Below are 17,384 nucleotides of genomic sequence, written 5' to 3' on the forward strand. Positions count from 1 at the left end.
ATTTAGCTTCCATTTCTTTGTGTGTTTTTCAGTGCTCTTCATGTGATTGATTTTTAGTTTCATAGCACAGTGGTTAGAGAAGATGCTTGATATGATCTCATCTTCTTAAATTTTTGAGTCTTGTTTTGTATTCTAACATATGGTCTATCCTACAAAACATTCCATGTGTGATTGAAAAGTATGTATAGTCTACTGCTTTGGCGTGAAATGCTTTGAAGATATCAGTTAAATCCATTTGATGTAGTATATCTTTAAGGCCACTGCCACCTTGTTTATTTTGTTTGGAAGATCTATCCATTGAAGTCAATGAGGTGATAAAATCCCCAACTATGATTATATTTCTGGTTATCTCTTGCTTTATATCCATCAAGATTTGCTTTATATATTCCAGTGCCCCTGTAATGGGAGCATAAATGTTAACTAGGGTTATATCCTCTTGTTGGACTGTTCCCTTTATCATTATGTAGTGTCCTTCTTTTCCTCTTACTATAGATAGCCTTGAGTTGAAAGTGTCTTTTTGTTGGACATAAGTACTGCTACACCAGCTTTTTTTCCTTTCCATTTGCATGAAATATCTTTTTTCATCCCTTTACTTTTTGTCTGTGTGTATCTTTCGATCTGAGGAAGGTATCTTGGAGACAGTATATATATGGGTCTTGTGTTCTTATCCATTCATCTACCCTATGTCTTTCAGTTGGTGCATTTAAGCCATTTACATTTAAGGTGATTATTGATAGATACATATTTAGTACCATTTTGTTGTTAGACTATTTTCCTCTATTTTTTCTTTCTCTTTTTCTTCTTCTTAAAGCAAGCTCTTTAACATTTGTTGCAATACTAGTTTGGTGTTAACAAACTCCTTTAGCTTTTTCTTGTCTGGGAAGCTCCTTATTTCTCCGATTTTAAATGATGTCCTTGCTGGGTAAAGTAGCCTTGGTTGTATGTCCTTGCTTTGTATCACTTTGAATATTTCATGCCACTCCCTTCTAGCCTGAAATGTTTCTGTTGAGAAATCATGTAGTCTAATTGGCACTCCCTTATATACAATACCTGCTTTTCTCTGTGGCTTTAGGATTCTCTCCATGTCTTTAAGCCTTATTTCAATTATGATGTTTCTCAGTTTAGGCCTCTTTGGGCAATGTGTTTGGGACTCTCTGAGCTTCCTGGACTTGTGTGTCTTTTTCCTTCACCATATTAGGGAACTTTTCAGCCACTATTTCTTCAAATAGGTTATCAATCTCTTTCTCACTTTCTTCTCCTTCATGGGTATTCTCATAATACAGATGTTGTCATGCTTCCTGTTGTCCAAAATGTTTCTCAAGCTCTTCTCATCTTTTTAAATTCTTTTTTTCTTTTAGCTGCTCTACCTGGTTGTTTTTTCCACCTTCTCTTCAAAATCACTGATTTAATCCTCTAGTCTATCTAACCTACTGCTTATTCTTTCCATTATAATATTTATTTCAGATATTGTGCTCTTTATTTCTGATTGATTCCTTTTTATGGTTTCTATGTCCTTTTTCATTTTGTTGAGTGTCCTCATAATCATTATGCTAAATTCCATATTTGTTAAATTTCTCTCCTTTATTTCATCTAGCTCTTTTTTCTGGAGAATTCTCTTGTTCTTTCATTTGGAGTCTGTTTCTTTCCTTCCCATTTTTGTTGCTTGTTTTTTTTTCCTATGTATTAGGTAGATCTGCAAAGACTCTGGTGTAGGCCTTTGTCACACACTGCTTGTGACTGGCCCTGGTCAATTCGTTTGGAACTATCAGTGATACACAGTGCGTGGCTCCCTCTGCTGAGTCTGTTTGTGTGCAGAAAAGACCAGACTGCAACACCAAGGCTGGCTTTTATCAGTACCAGGCCCTGGGAGGGACAGCTGAATTCTCATAGAGCTCCCATAGATCCATCTTAGTTGTTAAACTAATCAATGATATAACCTCAAGCTATAATCAGCATCATTGACTGAAACTCCACAGGGTGTGGCAGAGTAATTCCTGGTAGCAGGGCTATTACTTCCACTCAGGATGATGCCATTCAGAGAGGAGTGCTCTGCCTGAGAAAGATGGCCTCTGCAGAATGGGGAATGACTGAGCACAGGGATCCTGGTGGCTATTCCTTCAGTTGTCTCCCCAGAGCCATCAACCCCAGGCTCTCCTCAAGCATCTCTAGTCAACTCTGCCCTCCCTTTGCCAGAGCCCTAGGTAAGTGACTACAAATAAATTTTTGCGTATTGGCTCTTCAAGAGGCTCTCTGAGTCTCCAGCCATCTCTCCCTGGCAGAGATAAACCTTGCTGCTTTTCACAGCTGGATGTTGTCTGGGTTCCTTTCTCACTCTGGTGTGTAGGCTGAGGAGTCCAGCTCTGAATTTAGACTTCACACTTCTCAGGGGGAATGCCCCTGACCCCAGCCACTTAATTATCCCTCCAGAACTTCAGCTGCCACCTGTGGGATCCCAGCCAGCCCTCTTGTGCCTCCTCTAGACATGACTCCCTTGCACATCCCCTACCAATTTCATCGTGGTAAGTGGTTTCTTCTGTCTGTCCTTGGTTAAAAAGTTTCTCTCCAGCTAGTGTTCAGTTGGTTATTCAGGATGATTTCCCTATAATTTAGCTGTCATTCCAGATTGGAAAATGTTAGTGTATCTTTCACTTACTCCTTCGACATCTTGGATCTCCCTATTTTTTCTTTTTTTTTTTAAAGATTTTATTTATTTATTTTTAGAGAGGGAAGGGAGGGAGGGAGAGAGAGAGAGACAGACAGACAGACAGACAGACATCAATGTGCGGTTGCTGGGGGTTATGGCCTGCAACCCAGGAATGTACCCTGGCTGGGAATCGAACCTGGGACACTTTAGTTCCCAGCCCGCACTCAATCCACTGAGCTATGCCAGCCAGGGCTTCCCTATTTTTTCTTGATTATTGATCAATTTTTCTTGTTCTTCCACCTATAATTTTTTTATCATATGCCAGACTTTTATGTCAAAAGCTAACATAGAATACAACTGCTGTTATTTTCCTCTAGAGGTGAGAATAGAAAGTAGGGTAAGGATCTGAGACTGAACTGGATTGGGATTGGGTTGCAGTTTTATTTCACCTATCTTTCTCTTTGGTCCTTAGTTGTGATTCCTCTGGGTTTTTGATAGAGAGCTGGGATGGTTTCTATCTCCTCAGCCATGGAGATTCAGTTCTGCCTTTGACAGGTTTTAAACATGGATCTTTATCCCCTTAATCAAACAACTTCAAAAATGTCTTGAAGGGGTAGACTGCAAGATGATTCCTAGATAGAGTTTGTTTTGAATGCACTGATAGAACGTGGGGAGATTTTACTCTCCCTATCAGTCCCAGTCCTTCAGCCTCTTCTACTATTGCAGAATTCAACAAATGTCTGGTGGGAAAGCTGGCTGTATGTTAGGAGCTCCTCTACATTTCCAGTCCGTTACACAACTCTCATGACTGTTAAACGTTTCACAGGTTTCTCTGTTCCTGTGTAATGTCCCTCTGCCCAGACAAAGCTTGAACATTCCATGTCTAGAATCAGTAAGTGTTACCAGAAAAGAAAACAACTGGTGATTGTCAACTCATTTAGTTCAGGCCTCAGCAAAATATTTATTCAATTACATTGTCTTTTGGGGGACAATGACTGAACATGTGAAGATGCCAAGCTAGAAGTCTACATGCAAATATTACTGTGGACTTTGCAGAGACCTGGACCAGAACAAGCAAGAACATCATTTTGGGGAAGACAAGTATCATTGAAACTCAACAAGGTGAAGTTTCATGAGCAATACCTTACACCAATGAAAAGCATAGTAGTATTGTACTGAACAGACTCCAGTTCTGTTTCAGCTTAGCCTTGAAGAGAGAACTGATTCACTTGATAAAGTGAGTGCCTGGGTTCTTGGACAACGTAAGAGTAGAGTTCAAGAGGGAAATAATAGACTGTCTGCAGAAAGATCAGGCAAGAATCCCAGATTTGTGGCAATATGACACCAGTTTCAAATGTTACATTATATTTAATCCAATGATCATATTAAGAGAAAAAAATGAACGTTGGGGTACTATGTAAAATAATGCTTATTACTTTCATCTTATTTTGATGTTTTACTCATAAAGAGTAAGCTAATTTAGAGACTTGATAAAGATGACTTTCATCTTAAGAAAATTGATGTATCAAAAAGCAATCTAAAGCCCTGGCTGGTATGGCTCAGCTGGTTTGGCATTGTCCTGCAAACTGAAAATTTGTGAGTTCAATTCCGGGTCAGGGCACATGCCTGGGTTGTGGGTTCAGTCCCCAGTCAGGGCATGTGCAAGAGGCAACCGATCAATGTTTCTCTCCCTCTCTTCCCCTCTCTCTACAATCAATAAAAAAAGAAAAACAAATTTTAGCCCTGGCTGGTGTGGCTCAATGGGTTGAGCACCAGCTTGTGAACCAAAGGGTGGCCAGTTTGATTCCCGGTCAGGGCACATGCCTGGGTTGTGGGCCAGGTCCCCAGTGAGGGGGCACACAAGAGGTAACCACACACTGATGTTTCTCTCCCTCCCTTTCCCTCTCTCTAAAAATAAATAAAATCTTTAAAACATTTTTTTAAAAGCAAACTAAAAAAATTGGAGTGTGAGAAATGGTGTTGAGAAGTATTCACAGAGCTAAATTCAACTAACTGAAATCTAGCATGTGCTAAGCATTGTACTTGGGACTGGGATGCACAGAAGAGATGATAAGTACTTGCTCTGGACTGAATATTTGTGTCCACCCCATGCCCCAAATTCATATGTCGAAGCCCTAATCTTCATGGGATAGTACTTAGGTTGGAGCCTTTGAAAGATAATAAGGTCCATGAGGGTGGAACCTCCGCTGTAGGATTAGTACTCATAAAACACAAGATCACACTCCCCTTACCCACACTGCCACCATGTGAGGGAATAGCAAGCAGACCATCTGCAACTTGGAAGAGGACTCTCACCAGAGCCTGACCATGCTGGTACCCTGATCTCAGACTTCCCATCCTCCAGAACTGTGAGAAATAAATGTCTGTTGTGTAAGCCACCCAGTCTACAGTCTTTTGTTATAGCAACCCTATCAGACTAAGACACCCTATTCTTGTATCTTTGAGAGGTATACCTCATGATGAACTTAAGTGTGATTAATTCAAGTATGTACGTATATATGTATATATATATAGTAAGATATATTTGCGTTCATTCATGACTGAAAGTATTTTTAAGCTCTGCAAGAATAGAATTCCTTCAGTAAGATTTATTTCCTACTGTTTTTCTAACCTTTATCAAACATAATATATTCTTACTATGAGAGTAAAAATAGCTTTATCTTTTCCCTACTGAGTTTCATTTAACTGGTCAGATCCAAATGGGAAAAATATAATGCCAAATTTTCAAAACCGGGCAAGTATCTTGAGTTATACAGGCATTTTTTTTTTGTTCCTTTCTACTTCCTCAACAAGACTAGGGAGTCAGGCAGGAGAAATGTGAGAGGGCTAAAAATAAATAAGGTTCACCCAAGAGAAGCAATAGTGGTGGAAGAAAAAAAAAGTTAAGAGACTGAACAGAAGTTACACAGGACTAGGTGGTAAGACACTGGTGGGAAAGGGGCTTTTTTCTTTAAAAACAGACCTCAATACAGAAAGTGGGCTATGGGTGGATAAGCCACACTTCCCCTAAGACTATGATTGAGTCACCATTATCAATTCTGCCAGGTTGCCTATTTTATGGTATTATACTTATAAATCTTAATTCAGAAATAGATCTATACTTCTTTTGTCTTGGTCCGAATTCCATTTCTGCTTCATCTCTCTCACTCCAGGATACTTCTTAGATTTGTCCCTTTAAGGCCACGGGTACAATTCCTCCTATAGCTTTGCTGATGGAATAATGAAATGGTTGGAAGAGAGGACATAATCAATAAGTCAGTTTTCATATATGCTTTTAGTTTTCAGTATCTGGGGGAGGGTAAGAAGGTAGCTGTTCCAGAGGAAATCATACTTGGAATATTCCTGGTACATGTGCGATGTGCGCGTCTCAATCTGTGAAAACACACGTCAGCTCCACAGTGAGCTCCAGCCGCAGAAAGGCTTTCTTTAGAGGCCTAGATCTGGGTCACCCGGCTTCCCTACTTCCGGCCCCGCCCCCTCTCCCGTGGTTGCTAGGAGACGTGATGTCACAGGAAGCGAGGCCTGGAATAGGCTAAAGCGTGAGGAAGCCTCTCCCCCTCAGCAACCTCAGAGCCTGGCGCTGGGCTCACCAGCTGTTTGTAGGCCCGGGGGTGAGGGTCTGCGCTGGGGAGAGCCCGCCACAATCCCGTCCGCCACCTGCCGCTGTGTCCGCGGGCTCCAGCCGACCCTGCCCCGTCGCTGGGGCGGGCCGCTGGGCGGGCGACTCCACTACAGCTGCCCGTGCTCTCGACTGGTGGGCACTGTTCCCAGCGCCCGCGCTGCCCGCCACGTCCCCGTTCTCGGTAGACAGGACAGCGTGGCGGGTGACCTTTCCGCGCTCAGAGCGAGGATGGCTCTCTGCTCCGAGCTGGCCCGGCTTCCTAGGCGCCGCGGGCTCCGGCTCTTGCGGTTCTCGCCGCCGCTGCTGTTGCTACTGCTGCTGCTGGCGGCGGTAGGGCCGGCGCACGGCTGGGAGAGCGGAGACCTCGAGTTGTTCGACTTGGTGGAGGAGGTGCAGCTCAACTTCTACCAGTTCCTCGGGGTCCAGCAGGTAAGCGGGGCCGCCCGCCCGCCGGAGGGCTGCGCCTGCGGGGCAGAAAAACGTGCGGGTTGGGCGGAAAGGAGGGGCTGGGGCGGGCTCTGACCCGGTTTCCTCCCAGGGAGCCGGCACTGCGGTCAGGACTTGGTGGTTCTGGGCTCTGGCTGCCCTCCTCAGCCCGGTCCACCAGGGTCTCCTCGTTAAGCCAGGCTCAGAAGGAATTGTTCGCCTTCCCCAGGTCCTCGCTGCCCTGCTCCCCTTCTCAAGTTGCGGTCGAAGTTTCAGGCTGGACGGTGCCACCAGCAGCTGGGGTGGTGATACCCCGCCTTTCCTCTGCTGTCTGAGAGAGGTCATTCCACCCAGCTGTACTGGAGGAACTGTGTGAGGGAAAGAGTAGTCGTGTCCGACTGTAAAATTTCCCTTTCCTAGTTACACTTATCCTTATGCTTGTTTTTAGCTGCCTCCTTTCCTTTGCCTTTCCGGAAAGGTAGGAATGCGTTTTGGTTGGCGTCGGTGTTGCAGAAGTTTTTCTTGCGTTGTACTTTGGAATCTGCTTAGCCTGTTGGATAGGGGTTGGTATCTCAGTTTAGAAATCTGTAGGAACTTAAAGCCTCTACCGTGTCGGTCCTGGAACTCATACAAGGAACCATGAAGTTTTCTGGGCAGTAGAGGCACTTGAGCTGCTGCAGGAAGATGCTCATCCAGTAACGCAGGATCATTGTCTTTCTCTTTTCCTTTTGTTTCCTTTTTTTTTAGCTTGGGACTGTAACCTGTTAAGTCCGTTTGTTGCTCTGTACTTCTACCTGTGAGTAGTCATTGAGGGGAGATAACTAGTCGCTATCCGAATCTACTGCTAAGAAGATGGCATATGGGGTGAGAGACTTAGGATGTCACACTGATTGAGCCCTTCATAAATGTTTTGAATAATTATGGGGTAAAAAATAAGGTTTACCAACAATTGTCATTCAAGGCACACTTCACAGAACTAGAAATGAAATGTATATTGCTCCCCTGTGGATGTGAACTATTGAGCTTAACACTAAATGGAAATTTACTTTTCAGTTAAGTATAATTAAACATAAAATTTCTGTTGCACTATGATTTTAACAAATTTTATTTTTTGTAAGTTATTAGAGTATAAGCATTCACACTTCAAGTTTTTAGGTGCAAACCATTCATTCACCTGAGCCATTTTCTGCTTGTAGAGACAAGTGTATCTTATCTCATTACAAAGTAGATGATTATGCAACTTGTGTAAAAATCATTAGTGAAAGTAACTCTAAAGCAGGGGTGTCAAGCTCATTTTCACCTGTTGCCACATCAGCCTTGCTGTTGCCTTCCAAGCGCTGAAATAATTTTAGCACTGTATAAAGGTTACTACTCCTTAACTGTTAAGGAGTTAAAATTACATTCAGCCCTTAGAAGGCAACCTCGAGACTGATGTAGCCCTGGTGAAAATGAGTTTGACACCCCTGCTCTAAAGGCTTTAAGGAATGCCTTTATTATTGATAATATTTATTAGAATTTATCATAATTGATTAAATTCTATAGCTAGAGAGTCTTATACATAACTATCCAAACATCCTGAAGTTGCTTGGAAAGCATCCTTTCAGATGCATCCTGAAAATGTTATTCATGGAAAATTAAGCCCCTTTAAGAGAACACAGAAATTTAGTAGCATTAGTTTAAATTTTAGATTATGTAATTTAGCTTGTATGTGAACTCTCATAGATTTTTCATTTATAATTTCACGCAATTTAATTTACAGAGTTAATTAGGCAGTATAAACAACCAGAACACTTAACTATATGGGCAAAGATGGGAAAATAAAGAAGCATAGATAATCGAGAAAATTCTATGTCAAGGCAGAATTTGAAAAGGATGCAAAAATTGTTTTAATCTGTGTTTCTGTACCAGCCACATCAGAAGAAATTTTATTCTACCTAAGCAAAGAAACTGATTGGAACAGGTTCTTTATATAACAGTAAATCTTTACTTTCTTGGAAGACTTTCAGAGAACCAGAAGTTTGGTAGAGACAAATGCAGCCTGTCTGAAGTCCTTAATGTGTAGTTTTCAGGCCAGAGCCAACCAATCTTTTGGTGACTAGCCAGACACGAGGGACCAGGACAAAGTAGGTAGTTTACTCAGAGTGGTGACCTGACCCTATATACCCAACAGTTTTGTTGTTCATTCACTAGATATTTATTTGATACTTACTAAATTTGCAGGACAGGGAGTTGACTGGTTTATAAAATAAAGCCTGTAGCCTCATGAAACTTATAATTTAGTAGGGGGAAACAGATAGTAAATAACTAAACAAGTAAATGTGTCAGGTGGTCAGAGAAGGCCTCTGAAGGACGTAAGGGAGTGACCCAAGTGGGAAAGCAGGGGAAGAGCTTTGGATGTTGAGTGCAAAGGCCTTGAGGCAAGAGTTTGCATGCATTTGAGGAGTAGCAAGGCAGCCAGTGTGTCTGGAGCAGAGCAAACAAAGAGGACAGTAATAGATGAGATCAGAGTCATGGAGTTAGGGGAAGATATTGTAGGGCTTCATAAGACATTATAAGGACTTTGGCTATAAATAAGTTGGGGATCTCATGGGGGGTGCTGAATGTAAGAGGTATATGATTTGACTTAAATTCCAAAATAACAGTTGTGTTAAGGATCATCTGTATGTATGTCGTAGGCTACTTAGAGGGATAATTGTGCTGTAGAATGTAGATTGTGCCTGGGTGGTCAAATAAAGTAGTCAGATTCTGAGTTTAACTGGAACATGCAGCTGGCAGGATTTTACTGATTTCTGAATGTGGGATGTGAGAGAAAAAAAGAGGTTGAGGATAATTCTAAAGCATTGGGCATCAATAACTGAATAAATACTCGTGTAATTACAGTTGCCACTTATTAAGGTAGAGAAGCCTGGGATAGAAGCAGGTTTGGTTAGGGGGGAAATCAGGAATTTGGTTTGAGGTCATGCTGAATTTGTGTTGTCTGTCCAACATTTAGGTCATTATTTAAGTCTGCAGTTACAAGGAGAAAGGTTAGGTCTGTAGATACAAATTTGGAGTCCCTGGCACTTAGATGGTCATTTGAAGCCACAAAACTGGGTATGTTCACCAGGGGAGTGACTATAAAAGAGAAAAGAGAGGTCTGGGAGCTAAGCCTTGGAGATAAAGAAGAACCAAAAACAAAAATGGAAAAGGTTAACAGCCAGTGAAATAGGAGGCAAACCAAGAAAAGATGCTCTCTTTCAAGTCAAGAAGTATTTCAAAGAAGAGAAAGTGATCAGCCGGGTTAAATGCTGATGATAATTCAAATAAGAGAGTTCTGAGAATGAGCTGTTAAATTTACCAGTTGTGGTGGTCATTGGCAAAACATGTGTCATTGGAATGGTGAGATCAATGTGTGATTAGAGTGGGTTCAGGAGAGAAGGAAGGGGAGGGAGACAATTAATATAAATTTTTTTTGAAATAGTCATGCCCCAAAACTAGAAGCCAGGGATGACACTGACTGAATGTGACATCCATTTTATCATCTTTCCTACAGGTTTAAGATAGTTTACTTAGTTACTCCCTAAACTCTATAATTGGAAAAATTGATTACTTTAGGAACTTGGACCAGGCCATTTATGACTCACAATGTTGGGCAAGCTAGTTGCCCTGTTTTTTGGACAAATGGTATCTTCTTTATCTATGCACTTCATAGTTAGGCAACATAGTAGACACTTAAATTTTTATTGAATGATAAAATATAAACATAATAACTAATACTAAAAGTAATTCCCCAGAGGAGTAGTTTAACAGTGTAACAGTTTTTACCCATTAGGTAATATTTTTATATGGCCTTTCATAGCCCTCATACAGTGAAGGAATCCCTTTCCATGTGTTCCTAGATTTCAGATTAGTTATAGGGCATTTCAATTTGGATATTGTATCTTTTCAGAGGACATAGGGTGAAAGATTAGAGAAGGGTAGGGAAAAAGATGTGAGTTACAAAATATCTTTCATAAGTAACTCATATTCCAAGTCCCCACACAATAGTTATATTCCTCTAAAGCTATTTCTTGGACACCTGTACTTCTTGTGGGGTCAGTGGCAATTCTGTTTTGTTTTTTTCATTGTCTGTTGGGGCCATGACTGTCTTTATACTTTGTATGTTATTCTGCCCAACAATAAATATGTCAGATTCATTTTTTAAAATCTGTGAATTGAAATTGTGACAAGCTAAGTTATTTTAAATTTTGCAGTATTTACTTTCTGATGAAGGCAGAGTAGCCTTTCTAGTGCCAGTCAGCTGTTACAGATCCCTATTCATAGAGCTAGGAAATGTACTCCTTTCTCTTATAAATGTTTCTATAACTGCATCTTTACACTTAAATGAATGCTGAAATTTCATTAAAAAAGAAAGCTTATTGTCATGTGCTTATACAATATTGGATTTTAATTTTTCATTGGAATTAATAAAGCTTAATAAGAGCTCTTTCAATCCATATTTCAGAAGTACAGAATGTATGAATGTACAGACGAGCAGCCTGTATAGAGGAGGAACAATCACTGCCCAGTTATCCCATATCCAGATGGGGAGGACTTTCCTGAAGAAACAGTGCTATCTCTTGACACATGTCATATCTCCAAGGAGATGTGAGTTACATGTTGGAAGGTGATTGCCTTTGGTCTCTTTTGCCTGAATTGGGAGAGCTAGTCAGTGAAAAAGCGATAAACCATGGTAGTCAGTCTCAGTCTGTGCCCCAAATCAGTAAGGCAGTAATCCTGGACAGACTTTTGAATGTGCTATCTCAAAGCGTGGACTGGAGAGGGGAGGTCAGACATTGCCAGTAAGCCCATTGGCCCCTATGCCTAATCTAAATTCAGTGGTAGCTTTTCAGCAGTAAAGGTGATATTTGATTTCTGTCTGCTTGACTTCCATCTTAGTTTTTTTTTGGATGGGAAAAACCATGAAGTCATTAATAGGGCCTTCACAAAGCCAGTCATAGTCTTTTTTAAAAATAAAAATGAAGATGTCTTTCATAATTTATTGATGAACCTGTACTGTGAATATCAGTTACCTACAATGATTCGTATGGTAAATCCCCCTGAACTTGTGATATTAGTTGAATATAGTCCAGTCCTCAATGAGTGTATTCCCTTGTAAATCCATGTTGTGTAAGAACAGCTTCCCCATTTTCATTGTGGAGTCTGAATGTATTTGTTAATTTGGAGCAAGGGAGATATACAAAATCTGGAATAGTAGATAGTGTTTCAGTCATTTATATTGCCAATGTAGGCATATCATGCATAGAGTTAGAGCTGAGTAAATACTTGTTTAATTGTATATATCTTTGTATCAGATTGGATAATCGTAAAATTTGTTTACTTTTCTTATGTACATAATGTTTAGTGGATGTTGCCTGGGCATATTTTATGGAGAAAAGCAAGTTTATTGTGAAAATTTTGCCACATAATCTAGAGATGATAGAACAGAAATCTTTTTAGTTATAAGGTTTTTTTTTCTTTGTTACTCTGAGTTTTATTTTTTACACTAATTATGAGAACACTCCTAGAATATTTTGTCTTTTATTACTTTAAATACATCCTAAATTGAACTGGGAAATTTGGGTTTGCCTCTGTTATTATAATTATTCTTTTTATATAGGTCACCATTTTACCCAGTGATTGGTATAATGTAAATTTAAAATTCGTATGTTTTACTCAGTGTACAGAATAAAACAAAGGGTTGGATGGAGGTGAGGATAGATATTTGACTTGATGATTGCCAAGAAGAGAACATATAGCAGTTATAAGTGATACCAATGCAAATAATTTGTTGAAATGGTTAGTATCTGTATTAAGCCTGTTCTCAGCTTTATGTTTTCTTTTCTATTATTATTATTGTATAAGCTGTTATACTTGTTCCTACTTTTCTCCCCTTTCCCTCCCTCTCCCAGTCCCACCTCTCCCTACCCCAAGCCTATTCCAACATTGTTGGCCATGTCCATGGGTTGTGCATAAATGTTCTTCTGTTAATCCCTTCACCATCTTTCATCCTCGCCCTCCTCCCCACTGCTCCCCCACTCCCCGACCTTTCAGGCAGCTGCCAGTTGTTCTGTGTATCTGTGCTTCTGTTACTATCTTGTTCATTAATTTGCGTTCATCAGATTCCACATATAAATGGGATCATGTGGTATTTTTCTTTCACTGACTAAATTAATTTAGCATAATTTTCTCCAGGTCCAACCATGCTGTTGCAAAAATATAAGAGCGTCTGCTTGCTCATTTATTTATTTATTTACTTACTTACTTATTTAATTGCTGCGTAGTATTCCATAATGTAAATGTACCACAGCTTTTTAATCCACTCATCCCTAATGGGAACTTAGGCTATTTCCAAATCTTGGCCATTGTAAATAGGGCTGCCTTAAACATAGGAGTGCTTCTATTCTGTTGTATTGGTGTTTCAGGATCCTTAGGGTATATTCCTGGAAGTGGAATCACTGGGTCAAAAGGGAGATCCACCTTTGATTTTTTAAGGCTACACCTTACTGTTTTCCACAGTGGCTGCACCAATCTGCATTCCCACCAGCAGTGTACTGGGGTTCCCTTTTCTCCGCATCCTTGCCAACACTTGCTGTCTGTTGATTTATTGATGGTAGCAATTCTGACAGGTGTAAGGTGATATTTCATTGAGGTTTTAATTTGCATTTCTCTGATGATTAATAATGTTGAGCATTTTTTCATGTGTCCATGGGTTCTTCTGTATGTTCTCACTGGCAAAGTGTCTATTTAGGTCTTTTGCCCATTTCTTAATTAGGTTATTTGTCTACTTGGCATTGAGTTATATTAGCTCTTTGTATATTTTGGAGATTAAGCCCTTGTCAGATGTATCATTGGCGAAAATGTTCTCCCAAAAAGTGAGTTCCCTGTTCATCTTGCTGATGGTTTCTTTATTGGCTTTACGTTTTCTGTCAGTGAACTAACTACTTATTCCACAAACTGCTGCTATATGGTCCTGGGAATCCGTTTCTAAGTTAGGCGTTATTGGGTCTATTTGGACAGTGATGACATCAGTTAATTTCATCCAGGTTAAAAGCATTTCCAAAACCTTTCTTATACAAGATGTGCAGAGATGAAAGGAATTGCGGTGAAAAGGAGACTTCTGATTGGATGAAGCAGGACCCTAGACCATTTTGTAGTGAAGCTGTAGTCTTATATTTTCAAAAGTCTTTATTTTCATCAAAACACTTAATTTTGAAAGATCAGTCTTGTACTAATGAATGTAAAAATATGATTCCTGTGTTTTAAGTAACATCTTAGTATTCCATTTTAAGGGCTAAATATTTGGATTTTTATATTTGTTGAAATTTATGTATAAGAACGTCATTAGGATTTCATTAGAAATTTAGTTAAGAATTTGTCTCATTCCCATCCTCCTTAATACTAAATTAAGATTAGGATTAATTCACTTATTCAGTAAGTGTTTCTGATTACTATCATCCTGCAACTGAAGTCTCACAGGTGACCTTACGTGCTGTCTGATTCCCTCATGTTAGATGGAACGTGTGTATAAAACAACATGCTTCATTATTAGATGGCTGCCCGTTGTAGTGCTGGTGCGTAGTAAGCATAAAGCTCTGTGCGCAAGCACAGTTAGCTAATAGACTTTGACTTAAATATTAAAGGTAAGAGTTTAAAATCATGAATTCAGTGCAGGGCATATCATAGTATAAACAGCAGTATTAAAATGGAAAATAAACAGTGTTAGAATGCCACTGAGAACAAACACTAGAATTCTAAAAAGGAGTAAATTCCTTAGTTATACAGGGTTGGGTAAACGTAGGTTTACAGTTGTAATACAAATAAAACAATAAATAATAATACAAGAATAAACTCTGTGTTTCATGTACTCACAACTGTATATAAACCTTTTGCCTACCCCTGTAATACAACTGGCTATGGAAGGTTCAAGAATTCTAAAAAGCTACATGAGACCCTACTGTGGCATGCATAATGAGCAGTAGTCAAATGAATTAACACCAGAAAGCCTTTTTATCATTTTCTGGAATAGTCTGAACAGACAGTAGAGAAATCCCACCGTCTACATATATGCCCTCTAAGAAAGGCAAAGCCATCTTATTTCTAGCCAGTACTTAAAACTTTTACACCATTAAAACAGATTAGGTTAAGGAAGCTAACCCATGACTGGTTGAATTGATATATAACCAAGAAGCCTCTGACTTTCTGGATTTTTTAAAAGTTGCACATCTAATTAGCAATTATTTTCAGCTACTGCTCTTAGTCACAGATGAAAGAGTAGTGTATAGGTTCTTTAACTTTTAAGTAGTGTGTGTTAATAGTTGGTGATTCAGATTGATTTAAGAAAGTTAATGTGTGTATAATGTAGGATGATTGGAAATGGTGACTTTACTTACAGTTAAGTATATCGTATCTTATAGTATTTTTGTGTGGATCTATTGCCTGTAGTAGGAAGTAGACTTCCTGTGTTTGAAATTTTTTAGTTGAGACATTTTATAAAGTTCAAATAATTGCCATGCTGTGCTGTTCCATACTAGATACACAGAATGAATGTGTGACTTTTTGTGTTACACCTTTGGAAGTATAATGAATGAGGCTTAATTTAGAGTAAATTAGATTGATCTTGAAATTAGTTGTTGTGGAAAGCTTCACAGGTTTTCAACAATGCTGCCATCTCTCAAATTGTGGAAACTTTTTATTTTAAATTGCCTTCAAAGCATATTTGGCAGATTATCCTCATTAATAATAAATCTTTAAGATGGATTTGGTATTGTCTATTACTAATAGTCATTTAAAAACTAAATTTGGTCACTAAACTGGGTTAGCAAGCTTGGGTAAATACAATTTGGATTAATAAAGGGATCTGAATTTAAATTTCACATAAGACTCATAAACTGGTTTCAAGAGTATTCTCAGAGAAGAGTTCCAGAAAAGTTTGGAGGGGTATCAACATGAAGTAAATCTATAGTCTTACAAAGTAACCGAATGTATTTCAGTTACTTAATGGCTTTTGGAGTACTTAAGACTTTTCTTGTAGCAACTTTACCCACAAGAAAAAAATATACAAATAAAAATTATCTTAATTTTAGAGAGGTGGGGGGAAATGATTCTAATTATCTGCCTACCTTTAATATTAAAAACAGGTATCTCAAAAGTATTCATTATACAATATTTCCATAATAAAGGTAGTTAGAACAGAGTGGCAGAGGAACCAGAATAAATGTTAGGGATAGAAGCAGTAGCTGAATATACCACTGAGGGAGAAAATGGGCAATACACATGGAGAGAGAAATATACACAGAAAAAAAAATGCATAAATACAAATATAAATGGTAATGGAGTAATATCTCCATCTTGTGGCATGCTTTGGATATTGTTATTAAAAATATCAAGGGGTTGTATTTTCACAACTGTAGGCATAAGTAAGAATAAAATATTAGGTGAAAATAAAATATGGATCAGAGTTTTTTTGCAGTGTATTGGAAGGATCTTTTAGACCAAGCTTCTTATCTGGTGTGCTATAAGCAACTGTGTTGATACAGTGATGCCCTCCCTTGAGTGGTCTTAGCAGTTTACTCCGCTGTGTCTTATAATTTTCTATGAAATGCTGTGCTGTGAAAAAGTTGGAATAGCCCTGGGAAGGCATGCAGTTCTGATTTTTTTTTTTTGAGGGGCATAATTTATAACTATGCGTGTGTATATATATATATATACACACACACACACGGAGTTATAAAATTAGTCTTATCAAAATTTCTGCTATATTAAAGATCCCTACTAGCTCAAAGAAGCAAAAGAATCTGGATATAAAAGGAATGAAGAAGTCTTTGAGGAATTAGCATCCTTAAGTTACTTGGTTACATGCTCTGGATGGTGGAATGACCATTACACATTACTGTAGTTTGCAATAATATAAAGGAATACTTCAATGACATATAATAATCTGTGTAAAGAGGGTATAAATGACTTTGGAATATATAAATTTATAAATTCTTAGTAGCCTAAAGTAATATTTTGTGACACTAAGAGATAAGGGAATATGTAACTTCTCAATCATGACTGACATATATTTCAGATCTTCCTAGAGCAGCACTGTGCAATAGATATGTAATACAAGCCACATACATAATTTTAAATTTTCCAAAAGCCACATTTAAAAATGTAAAAAGAAACAGATGAAGTTAACTTTACTATTTTATTTACTATATAAAAATGTTATTTCAACATGTAACATTTTAAAAATATTATTGAGACATTTTATATCGTACAATAGCTTTTTGGTTTGCAGGCCAGCACTCAATCCACTAAGCCACAGCAGCCAGGGGTTGTACAATAGCTTTTTTACTAAGCTTTCAAAATTTAATATGTGGTTTACATTTATACTTGTAGTATACTTTGTTTTAGATACCAAGTTTTGATTGAAAATACTTCATGTGTGTTGAGATTTTATAGACTGTGCATCTAATAACTAGGTTAATGTACCCAAATTCTTCCAAACTGAAGAATCAAACTCCATACTTTGCAGTAACTGAATCAAGTATTATTTTTAAATTTGAGTGTAAATGTACCAAATGACTTGCACAGCACATTTAGAGTGCTCAAATGTGGCTATTGGTCACCACACTGGATAGCATGGTGTTAGAGAATTAACATTTC

General features: G+C 38.7%; 1 protein-coding gene across 1 annotated transcript in view; it reads left to right on the forward strand.

The window, feature by feature from the left end:
* The first annotated feature begins 6,107 nt into the window (after positions 1–6,107).
* DNAJC1 (DnaJ heat shock protein family (Hsp40) member C1) overlaps positions 6,108–17,384 on the forward strand; it is a 221,766-nt gene continuing 210,489 nt past the window's right edge. The window contains exon 1 of the mRNA XM_045858177.1: positions 6,108–6,716. Within this exon, the coding sequence (XP_045714133.1) occupies positions 6,516–6,716 (201 nt within the window). The 5' untranslated portion in view covers positions 6,108–6,515. The remainder of the gene's footprint in view (positions 6,717–17,384) is intronic.

This window comes from Phyllostomus hastatus, unplaced genomic scaffold (genome assembly GCF_019186645.2).
Source record: "Phyllostomus hastatus isolate PE091 unplaced genomic scaffold, TTU_PhHast_1.1 phas_scaffold_1674, whole genome shotgun sequence".
In the NCBI taxonomy this organism is placed as follows: Eukaryota; Metazoa; Chordata; class Mammalia; order Chiroptera; family Phyllostomidae; genus Phyllostomus; species Phyllostomus hastatus.